At 48.5% G+C, this 12273-nt stretch overlaps 1 protein-coding gene across 1 annotated transcript; it reads left to right on the top strand.

The window, feature by feature from the left end:
• Positions 1 to 1031: 1031 nt before the first annotated feature.
• Positions 1032 to 9376, top strand: LOC310950721 (protein S100-A14-like). The gene is made up of 3 exons (XM_083918673.1): positions 1032 to 1140; positions 6201 to 6329; positions 7829 to 9376. The coding sequence occupies exons 1-3, from the start codon at positions 1126 to 1128 to the stop codon at positions 7997 to 7999; spliced, it is 315 nt and encodes a 104-aa protein (XP_083774799.1). The 5' UTR covers positions 1032 to 1125; the 3' UTR covers positions 8000 to 9376.
• Positions 9377 to 12273: the final 2897 nt, after the last annotated feature.

Here is a 12273-nt window from a genome sequence, read left to right as displayed (position 1 = left end):
ACCTCCGGAGTCTTCTGGGAGACCAGATCCTGAAGGCCTCCTTCTTCAGGGGGACCCCTGACCCCCGGGGTCCACCACGGTGCTCCAGGGTCCCCGCCCCTTGAGGCCCCTGAGACCTTGAGGCCACAGCTCACCGCTGCAGCTTCAGGAGTGGAAGCTTTGAACATCGCCCGCTCCGGTTCGATGCCCCCGACCTCCACAGGGACGCCAGAAAAGCTCCTCCGGAGGTGTGAGTTGCAGGTCTCTGGGACAGGGGCCTCCTCCAGACGGTCCCAGTTCACCCGCACTACTGGTTTGGGTTTACCCGGTCTGTCCAGAACCTTCCCCATCCTCTGACCCACTCATCCCCAGATGGTGATCAGCTGACAGCTCTGCCCCTCTCTTCACCCGAGTGTCCAAAACATCCGGCCTCAGATCAGATGAGACCATCACAGACTGGATCCTGGACCTTTGGCCTAGTGTGCTCTGGGACCAGGTCCACTTCTGAGCCTCCTTCTGTTCCAACATGGTGTTTGTTAAAGAGGATCCAGGACCAGCACACAAGTCTAACACCAGACGCTGGGGTTTAGATCAGGGAGGCCGTTCCACCCGCAGGCGTAAGGAGGCCACCCTCTGGTCCACCGGGGTCAACTCCAACACCGCGGCGCTCAGCCGGGGGTTTGAGAGTCTCCCCACACCCGCCCGGCCCCTCACACCCTGGGCCCCTCCAGAGAAGACCAGGGTCCAGCCCCTATCCAGGAGCACGGGTCCAGATCCAGACTGTGTGTGGAGGTGAGCCCCCCCAGATCTAACTGGGAGCTCCACCTCCCTCACAAGCTCCGGCTCCTTCCCGTCTCTGTGTGTGTGTGTGTGTGTGTCTGTGTCTCTGTGTGTGTGTGTGTGTGTGTCTCTCTCTCCCTCTCTCTGTGTGTGTGTGTGTGTTGACTCAGCTCCTCTCCTCTTGGTTCTTGTGTCGTGGACAGCAGTAGTAGTAGTCGTTGTAGCAGCAGTAGTAGTCGTTGTAGCAGCAGTAGTCGTTGTAGTCGTCGTAGCAGCAGTAGTCGTTGTAGTCGTCGTAGCAGCAGCAGCAGCAGCAGCTGCAGCTCCTCTCGTGTGTTGGTTGTTGTGTGTTCAGTAGAAGCTTCGATGTCTCAGACGAAGGTAAGAACTGAACTCTGTTACAAAGTTTACAAACATTATTATTTTCATCTGTTCTGTGATTATTGTGATTATTATGATTATTGTGATTATTGTGATTATAGTGATTATTGTGATTATTGTGATTATTATGATTATTGTGATTATTATGATTATTGTGATTATTGTGATTATTGTGATTATTATGATTATTGTGATTATTGTGATTATAGTGATTATAGTGATTATTATTATTATTATTATTATTGTGATTATTGTGATTATTGTGATTATTGTGATTATTGTGATTATTATGATTATTGTGATTATTGTGATTATTGTGATTATTATGATTATTGTGATTATTGTGATTATTATGATTATTGTGATTATTGTGATTATAGTGATTATAGTGATTATTATTATTATTATTATTATTGTGATTATTATGATTATTGTGATTATTGTGATTATTGTGATTATTATGATTATTGTGATTATTGTGATTATTGTGATTATTATGATTATTGTGATTATTGTGATTATAGTGATTATAGTGATTATTATTATTATTATTATTATTGTGATTATTGTGATTATTGTGATTATTGTGAACTTTGCTCGGTGGTTTTGTTTAAATATGAAACTTTATTCTTGTTGAACTTTAGAGTCAAAACAACAACAACTGTGTTTCTGTGACATGATGAAAAAAGGACAATAATGAATGTTCATAAACAACAAAAGCTACACTATAGCTAACTAGCATGTCTGCTAAATACTACACTATAGCTAACTAGCATGTCTGCTAAATACTACACTATAGCTAACTAGCATGTCTGCTAAATACTACACTATAGCTAACTAGCATGTGTGCTAAATACTACACTATAGCTAACTAGCATGTCTGCTAAATACTACACTATAGCTAACTAGCATGTCTGCTAAATACTACACTATAGCTAACTAGCATGTGTGCTAAATACTACACTATAGCTAACTAGCATGTCTGCTAAATACTACACTATAGCTAACTAGCATGTCTGCTAAATACTACACTATAGCTAACTAGCATGTGTGCTAAATACTACACTATAGCTAACTAGCATGTCTGCTAAATACTACACTATAGCTAACTAGCATGTCTGCTAAATACTACACTATAGCTAACTAGCATGTCTGCTAAATACTACACTATAGCTAACTAGCATGTCTGCTAAATACTACAGTATAGCTAACTAGCATGTCTGCTAAATACTACACTATAGCTAACTAGCATGTCTGCTAAATACTACACTATAGCTAACTAGCATGTCTGCTAAATACTACACTATAGCTAACTAGCATGTCTGCTAAATACTACACTATAGCTAACTAGCATGTCTGCTAAATACTACACTATAGCTAACTAGCATGTCTGCTAAATACTACACTATAGCTAACGAGCATGTGTGCTAAATACTACACCATAGCTAACTAGCATGTCTGCTAAATACTACACTATAGCTAACTAGCATGTCTGCTAAATACTACACTATAGCTAACGAGCATGTGTGCTAAATACTACACCATAGCTAACTAGCATGTCTGCTAAATACTACACTATAGCTAACTAGCATGTCTGCTAAATACTACACTATAGCTAACTAGCATGTCTGCTAAATACTACACTATAGCTAACTAGCATGTCTGCTAAATACTACACTATAGCTAACTAGCATGTGTGCTAAATACTACAGTATAGCTAACTAGCATGTCTGCTAAATACTACACTATAGCTAACTAGCATGTCTGCTAAATACTACACTATAGCTAACTAGCATGTGTGCTAAATACTACACTATAGCTAACTAGCATGTCTGCTAAATACTACACTATAGCTAACTAGCATGTGTGCTAAATACTACACTATAGCTAACTAGCATGTGTGCTAAATGCTACACCATAGCTAACTAGCATGTGTGCTAAATACTACACTATAGCTAACTAGCATGTCTGCTAAATGCTACAGTATTGCTAACAATGCTAACAAGACAAAAGCAGAATGTTGAACTTTATCGAATGTTCACGTCTGTTGTTCTGGACATTTATGCAAATTAGCCTCATTTGCATATTTAAAGACAACATGAAGGTTTTTTAATCGTCGAGGTTCAGTTCAACTCCGTCCTGACGGTTCTGACCTGGTTCATGAGCCGGTCCATGACCTGGTTCATGACCTGGTTCATGAGCCGGTCCATGACCTGGTTCATGAGCCGGTCCATGACCTGGTTCATGAGCCGGTCCATGAGCCAGTCCATGACCTGGTCCATGAGCCGGTCCATGACCTGGTTCATGACCTGGTTCATGAGCCGGTCCATGACCTGGTTCATGAGCCGGTCCATGACCTGGTTCATGAGCCGGTCCATGAGCCGGTCCATGACCTGGTTCATGAGCCGGTCCATGACCTGGTTCATGAGCCGGTCCATGACCTGGTTCATGAGCCGGTCCATGACCTGGTTCATGACCTGGTCCATGACCTGGTTCATGACCTGGTTCATGAGCCGGTCCATGACCTGGTTCATGAGCCGGTCCATGACCTGGTTCATGAGCCGGTCCATGACCTGGTTCATGACCTGGTCCATGAGCCGGTCCATGACCTGGTTCATGAGCCGGTCCATGACCTGGTTCATGACCTGGTTCATGAGCCGGTCCATGAGCCGGTCCATGACCTGGTTCATGAGCCGGTCCATGACCTGGTTCATGACCTGGTTCATGAGCCGGTCCATGACCTGGTTCATGACCTGGTTCATGAGCCGGTCCATGACCTGGTTCATGACCTGGTCCATGACCTGGTTCATGACCTGGTCCATGACCTGGTTCATGAGCCGGTCCATGACCTGGTTCATGAGCTGGTCCATGACCTGGTTCATGACCTGGTTCATGACCTGGTCCATGACCTGGTTCATGAGCCGGTCCATGACCTGGTTCATGAGCCGGTCCATGACCTGGTTCATGACCTGGTTCATGAGCCGGTCCATGAGCCGGTCCATGAGCCGGTCCATGAGCCGGTCCATGAGCCGGTCCATGAGCCGGTTCATGAGCCAGTGTTGTGGTCGTCTGAACACCAGCAGCAGCAGGTTTATGTTGAACTGTGTGTGAGCAGCTGTGCGGCCGCCGCCCTGAGCACACGGCGCGGTGGCCTGAGCGGAGGGTGCGGCGCCCTGAGCACACGGCGCGGTGGCCTGAGCGGAGGGTGCGGCGCCCTGAGCACACGGCGCGGTGGCCTGAGCGGAGGGTGCGGCGCCCTGAGGTCATGGCGCGGTGGCCTGAGCGGAGGGTGTGGCGCCCTGAGCTCCTGCAGCTGTTTGACTCTTCCAACGGTGTTTCACGTCCCCGGGGCTCAACAAACAGCTGCTGAGGGCCCCGTTCTGCCCGGGGGCCACATTCCTCCCTCATCACCTCAGTGTTTACACGGCAACGCCCTCAGCAGGGGGGGGGGGGGGGGGGCTCAGACGGTGCTGCTGTTACTGTTACTGCTAACACTATAAACATGCTAACACTATAAACATGCTAACACTATAAACATGCTAACACTATAAACATGCTAACACTATAAACCTGCTAATACTATAAACATGCTAATACTATAAACATGCTAAGGCTATAAACATGCCAACGCTCTAAATATGCTAACACTATAAACCTGCTAATACTATAAACATGCTAATACTATAAACATGCTAAGGCTATAAACATGCTAACACTATAAACCTGCTAACACTATAAACATGCTAACACTATAAACATGCTAACACTATAAACCTGCTAATACTATAAACATGCTAAGGCTATAAACATGCTAACACTACAACATGCTAACACTATAAACATGCTAACACTATAAACCTGCTAATACTATAAACATGCTAAGGCTATAAACATGCTAACACTACAACATGCTAACACTATAAACATGCCAACGCTCTAAATATGCTAACACTATAAACATGCTAACACTACAACATGCCAACACTATAAACATGCTAAGGCTATAAACATGCTAACACTATAAACATGCTAAGGCTATAAACATGCTAACACTACAACATGCTAACACTATAAACATGCCAACACTATAAACATGCTAAGGCTATAAACATGCTAACACTATAAACATGCTAAGGCTATAACCTAGCTAATGTTATAAACATGCTAACGCTATAAACATGCTAACACTACAACATGCTAACACTATAAACATGCTAACACCATAATCCTGCTAAGGCTATAAACTAGCTAATACTATAAACATGCTAACACTATAAACATGCCAACACTCTAAATATGCTAACACTACAACATGCTAACGCTATAAACATGCTAACACTATAAACATGCTAAGGCTATAAACATGCTAACACTATAAACATGCTAAGGCTATAAACATGCTAACACTACAACATGCTAACACTATAAACATGCCAACACTATAAACATGCTAAGGCTATAAACATGCTAACACTATAAACATGCTAAGGCTATAACCTAGCTAATGTTATAAACATGCTAACGCTATAAACATGCTAACACTACAACATGCTAACACTATAAACATGCTAACACCATAATCCTGCTAAGGCTATAAACTAGCTAATACTATAAACATGCTAACACTATAAACATGCCAACACTCTAAATATGCTAACACTACAACATGCTAACGCTATAAACATGCTAACACTATAAACATGCTAACACTATAAACATGCCAACACCATAATCCTGCTAAGGCGATAAACTAGCTAATACTATAAACATGCTAACACTATAAACATGCCAACACTCTAAATATGCTAACACTACAACATGCTAACGCTATAAACATGCTAACACTATAAACATGCTAATGCTATAAACAGGCTAACACTATAAACATGCTAACACTATAAACATGCTAACACCCTGTGAACACGATGCTAACACGCTGCTAACACACTGCTAACACGCTGCTAACACACTGCTAACACGCTGCTAACACGCTGCTAACACCCTGTGAACACGATGCTAACACACTGCTAACACGCTGCTAACACACACTCTGGTCTCAGTTCTCAGATCTGGAGCTGGCCATAGACGCTCTGGTCACAGAGTTCCATGAAGCTGCCGACGACCGGCCGACCATGAACCCGAGCCAGTTCCAGACCCTGGTCTCCAGCCAGCTGCCCGGGTTCTCCCAGGTCCACCACCACCACGCTTACTGTAGACCACTAAAGGAGACCGTTAAGTTTAGTCTCTAAAGGAGACCGTTAAGTTTACTCTCTAAAGGAGACGGTTAAGTTTAGTCACTAAAGGAGACGGTTAAGTTTAGACACTAAAGGAGACGGTTAAGTTTAGTCTCTAAAGGAGACGGTTAAGTTTAGACACTAAAGGAGACGGTTAAGTTTAGACACTAAAGGAGACGGTTAAGTTTAGTCTCTAAAGGAGACGGTTAAGTTTAGTCACTAAAGGAGACGGTTAAGTTTAGTCACTAAAGGAGACGGTTAAGTTTAGTCTCTAAAGGAGACGGTTAAGTTTAGTCACTAAAGGAGACGGTTAAGTTTAGACCACTAAAGGAGACGGTTAAGTTTAGTCTCTAAAGGAGACGGTTAAGTTTAGTCACTAAAGGAGACGGTTAAGTTTAGACACTAAAGGAGACGGTTAAGTTTAGACACTAAAGGAGACGGTTAAGTTTAGTCTCTATAGGAGACGGTTAAGTTTAGTCACTAAAGGAGACGGTTAAGTTTAGACACTAAAGGTGACGGTTAAGTTTAGTCTCTAAAGGAGACGGTTAAGTTTAGTCACTAAAGGAGACGGTTAAGTTTAGTCACTAAAGGAGACGGTTAAGTTTAGACACTAAAGGAGACGGTTAAGTTTAGTCACTAAAGGAGACGGTTAAGTTTAGTCACTAAAGGAGACGGTTAAGTTTAGTCTCTAAAGGAGACGGTTAAGTTTAGTCACTAAAGGAGACGGTTAAGTTTAGACACTAAAGGAGACGGTTAAGTTTAGTCACTAAAGGAGACGGTTAAGTTTAGACCACTAAAGGAGACCGTTAGGTGTAGACCACTAAAGGAGACGGTTAAGTTTAGACCACTAAAGGAGACCGTTAGGTGTAGACCACTAAAGGAGACGGTTAAGTGTAGACTAAAGGAGACGGTTAAGTGTAGACCACTAAAGGAGACGGTTAAGTGTAGACTAAAGGAGACGGTTAAGTGTAGACCACTAAAGGAGACGGTTAAGTGTAGACTAAAGGAGACGGTTAAGTGTAGACCTCTAAAGGAGACGGTTAAGTGTAGACTAAAGGAGACGGTTAAGTGTAGACTAAAGGAGACGGTTAAGTGTAGACCACTAAAGGAGACGGTTAAGTGTAGACTAAAGGAGACGGTTAAGTGTAGACCACTAAAGGAGACGGTTAAGTGTAGACCACTAAAGGAGACGGTTAAGTGTAGACCACTAAAGGAGACGGTTAAGTGTAGACTAAAGGAGACGGTTAAGTGTAGACCACTAAAGGAGACGGTTAAGTTTAGACACTAAAGGAGACGGTTAAGTGTAGACCACTAAAGGAGACGGTTAAGTTTAGACACTAAAGGAGACGGTTAAGTGTAGACCACTAAAGGAGACATGACTGTCTCAGGAGTTTTATTGTGGTAACTGAATCCATGTGTCGCTGAGCTGACTCACTTCCTGTTTCCTGTTTTAGGCTGTGGACACTGAGGAGGGTCTGGGGCAGGTCCTGGACCTGATGGGGGTCCCGGGCGGCCACAGCATCTCCTTCCACAACTTCTGGACTCTGATCAACAAACAGGCCATCCAGCTGTTCAACTCCACACACAAGGAGAAGAACGCCACCTGTGGCTGCCTGCTGCAGTGACACCTGAGACACACCTGAGACTCACCTGAGACACCTGAGACACACCTGAGACACACCTGAGACTCACCTGAGACACACCTGAGACTCACCTGAGACACACCTGAGACTCACCTGAGACACACCTGAAACACCTGAGACACACCTGAGACTCACCTGAGACACACCTGAGACTCACCTGAGACACACCTGAGACTCACCTGAGACACACCTGAGACTCACCTGAGACTCACCTGAGACACACCTGAGACACACCTGAGACTCACCTGAGACACACCTGAGACTCACCTGAGACACACCTGAGACTCACCTGAGACACACCTGAGACACACCTGAGACACACACCTGAGACACACACACACCTGAGACACACCTGAGACACCTGAGACACACACCTGAGACTCACCTGAGACTCACCTGAGACCCACCTGAGACACACCTGAGACTCACCTGAAACACACCGGAGACACCTGAGACACACCTGAGACACACCTGAGACACCTGAGACACACCTGAGACTCACACCTGAGACACCTGAGACTCACCTGAGACTCACCTGAGACACACCTGAGACTCACCTGAAACACACCTGAGACTCACCTGAGACACACCTGACACACACCTGAGACACACACCTGAGACTCACCTGAGACACACCTGAGACTCACCTGAGACACACCTGACACATACCTGAGACTCACCTGAGACACACCTGACACACACCTGAGACACACCTGAGACTCACCTGAGACACACCTGACACATACCTGAGACTCACCTGAGACACACCTGAGACACACCTGAGACTCACCTGAGACTCACCTGAGACACACCTGAGACTCACCTGAGACACACCTGAAACACACCTGAAACACACCTGAGACTCACCTGAGACACACCTGAGACTCACCTGAGACTCACCTGAGACTCACCTGAGACTCACCTGAGACACACCTGAGACACACCTGAGACTCACCTGAGACACACCTGAGACTCACCTGAGACACACCTGAGACTCACCTGAGACTCACCTGAGACACACCTGAGACACACCTGAGACTCACCTGAGACACACCTGAGACTCACCTGAGACACACCTGAGACTCACCTGAGACACACCTGAGACTCACCTGAGACACACCTGAGACACACCTGAGACACACACCTGAGACACACACACACCTGAGACACACCTGAGACACCTGAGACACACACCTGAGACTCACCTGAGACTCACCTGAGACCCACCTGAGACACACCTGAGACTCACCTGAAACACACCGGAGACACCTGAGACACACCTGAGACACACCTGAGACACACCTGAGACACCTGAGACACACCTGAGACTCACACCTGAGACACCTGAGACTCACCTGAGACTCACCTGAGACACACCTGAGACTCACCTGAAACACACCTGAGACTCACCTGAGACACACCTGACACACACCTGAGACACACACCTGAGACTCACCTGAGACACACCTGAGACTCACCTGAGACACACCTGACACATACCTGAGACTCACCTGAGACACACCTGACACACACCTGAGACACACCTGAGACTCACCTGAGACACACCTGACACATACCTGAGACTCACCTGAGACACACCTGAGACACACCTGAGACTCACCTGAGACACACCTGAGACACACCTGAGACTCACCTGAGACACACCTGAAACACACCTGAAACACACCTGAGACACACCTGAGACACACCTGAGACTCACCTGAGACACACCTGAGACAGCAGACTTTGAACAGGTGTCTCCAGACTGTCACTTTCATTTTTTACTGATAAAATGTCGTTTTTGCACCAAATCTAATTTTCATGATTAAAGTCGTTTCATCTTGAGTCTGAAAGTTTATTCATGTTCATGAACGTGTTTTTATTTCAACGATCAAAGAGAATCCGGAGCTAAACTGCTCTAGGCTCAGGGCTCCCAGCAGCCCCCTCTGCTCAGTGAGGACACTAACTGCAGAGTGAAGGGGCTCCCAGCAGCCCCCTCTGCTCAGTGAGGACACTAACTGCAGAGTGAAGGGGCTCCCAGCAGCCCCCTCTGCTCAGTGAGGACACTAACTGCAGAGTGAAGGGGCTCCCAGCAGCACCCTCTGCTCAGTGAGGACACTAACTGCAGAGTGAAGGGGCTCCCAGCAGCCCCCTCTGCTCAGTGAGGACACTAACTGCAGAGTGAAGGGGCTCCCAGCAGCCCCCTCTGCCCAGTGAGGACACTAAATGCAGAGTGAAGGGGCTCCCAGCAGCCCTCTCTGCTCAGTGAGGACACTAACTGCAGAGTGAAGGGGCTCCCAGCAGCCCCCTTTGCTCAGTGAGGACACTAACTGCAGAGTGAAGGGGCTCCCAGCAGCACCCTCTGCTCAGTGAGGACACTAACTGCAGAGTGAAGGGGCTCCCAGCAGCCCCCTCTGCTCAGTGAGGACACTAACTGCAGAGTTAAGGGGCTCCCAGCAGCCCCCTCTGCTCAGTGAGGACACTAACTGCAGAGTGAAGGGGCTCCCAGCAGCCCTCTCTGCTCAGTGAGGACACTAACTGCAGAGAGAAGGGGCTCCCAGCAGCCCCCTCTGCTCAGTGAGGACACTAACTGCAGAGTGAAGGGGCTCCCAGCAGCCCCCTCTGCTCAGTGAGGACACTAACTGCAGAGTGAAGGGGCTCCCAGCAGCACCCTCTGCTCAGTGAGGACACTAACTGCAGAGTGAAGGGGCTCCCAGCAGCCCCCTCTGCTCAGTGAGGACACTAACTGCAGAGTGAAGGGGCTCCCAGCAGCCCCCTCTGCTCAGTGAGGACACTAACTGCAGAGTGAAGGGGCTCCCAGCAGCCCCCTCTGCTCAGTGAGGACACTAACTGCAGAGTGAAGGGGCTCCCAGCAGCCCCCTCTGCTCAGTGAGGACACTAACTGCAGAGTGAAGGGGCTCCCAGCGTCTCCCCGTCTCTTCTTCTCTGTTGTTGGTGTGTTTCTGTGGCAGTTACAGCTCCACCTCCAGGCCTGGCATGGCTACTACAGCGTCTGGAGCTGCTGCACCTGGTTTCTGTGGACGCACACGTTTAGGATCCAGGACCAGGACCAGGACCAGGACCAGGACCAGGACCAGATCCAGGATCACGGACCAGGACCAGGATCACGGACCAGGACCAGTGTAAAAGGGAAAAACCGGTTGTTTCCGTCGTGTGGACGAAGCCTCGGTGCTGAACGTCAGAGTCAGTGTCACTGAGCACCAGGACGGACGGACAGGACACGGCCCAGACGGACAGACTGTGGGGGTGCACTGAGGGGCCAGGACCATCCTCACCTGGGGCCTCAGCTGGACCAGGACCCGTCCCTCCAGGACCTCCGCCATCAGATGTGAGGGCGACGGGTCTGTGGTCGGCCGGGTCAGGGGGCCTCGACTTCTGGGGGTCTTGGACCAAGCAGGAGGTCCTGTACATGGGGAGGTGTTGTACAGGAGCACGCTGGGGGGGAGCATGCTAATGATAGCATGCTAATGATGCTAATCCTGACAACTAGCCTCCGAGGAGAAGTGTCTCATGCCGATGATTTCACCCAGAGGACAGGGTCCACCCAGAGGGACAGGGTCCACACAGAGGGACAGGGTCCACACAGAGGACAGGGTCCACTCAGAGGGACAGGGTCCACCCAGAGGGACAGGGTCCACACAGAGGGACAGGGTCCACCCAGAGGGACAGGGTCCACACAGAGGGACAGGGTCCACACAGAGGACAGGGTCCACACAGAGGGACAGGGTCCACACAGAGGGACAGGGTCCACCCAGAGGGACAGGGTCCACACAGAGGGACAGGGTCCACCCAGAGGGACAGGGTCCACACAGAGGGACAGGGTCCACACAGAGGACAGGGTCCACACAGAGGGACAGGGTCCACCCAGAGGGACGGGGTCCACCCAGAGGACAAGGTCCACACAGAGGGACAGGGTCCAACCAGAGGGACAGGGTCCACCCAGAGGACAGGGTCCACACAGAGGGACAGGGTCCAACCAGAGGGACAGGGTTCACACAGAGGGACAGGGTCCACACAGAGGGACAGGGTCCACACAGAGGACAGGGTCCACCCAGAGGACAGGGTCCACACAGAGGGACAGGGTCCACACAGAGGACAGGGTCCACACAGAGGACAGGGTCCACACAGAGGGACAGGGTCCACCCAGAGGGACAGGGTCCACCCAGAGGGACAGGGTCCAACCAGAGGGACAGGGTTCACACAGAGGGACAGGGTCCACACAGAGGGACAGGGTC

This window comes from Echiichthys vipera (genome assembly GCF_963691815.1).
Source record: "Echiichthys vipera genome assembly, chromosome: 8".
NCBI lineage: Eukaryota > Metazoa > Chordata > Actinopteri > Perciformes > Trachinidae > Echiichthys > Echiichthys vipera.
Note: the sequence above shows the minus strand (reverse complement) of the source record. Positions and strands in the feature narration are given on the sequence as shown.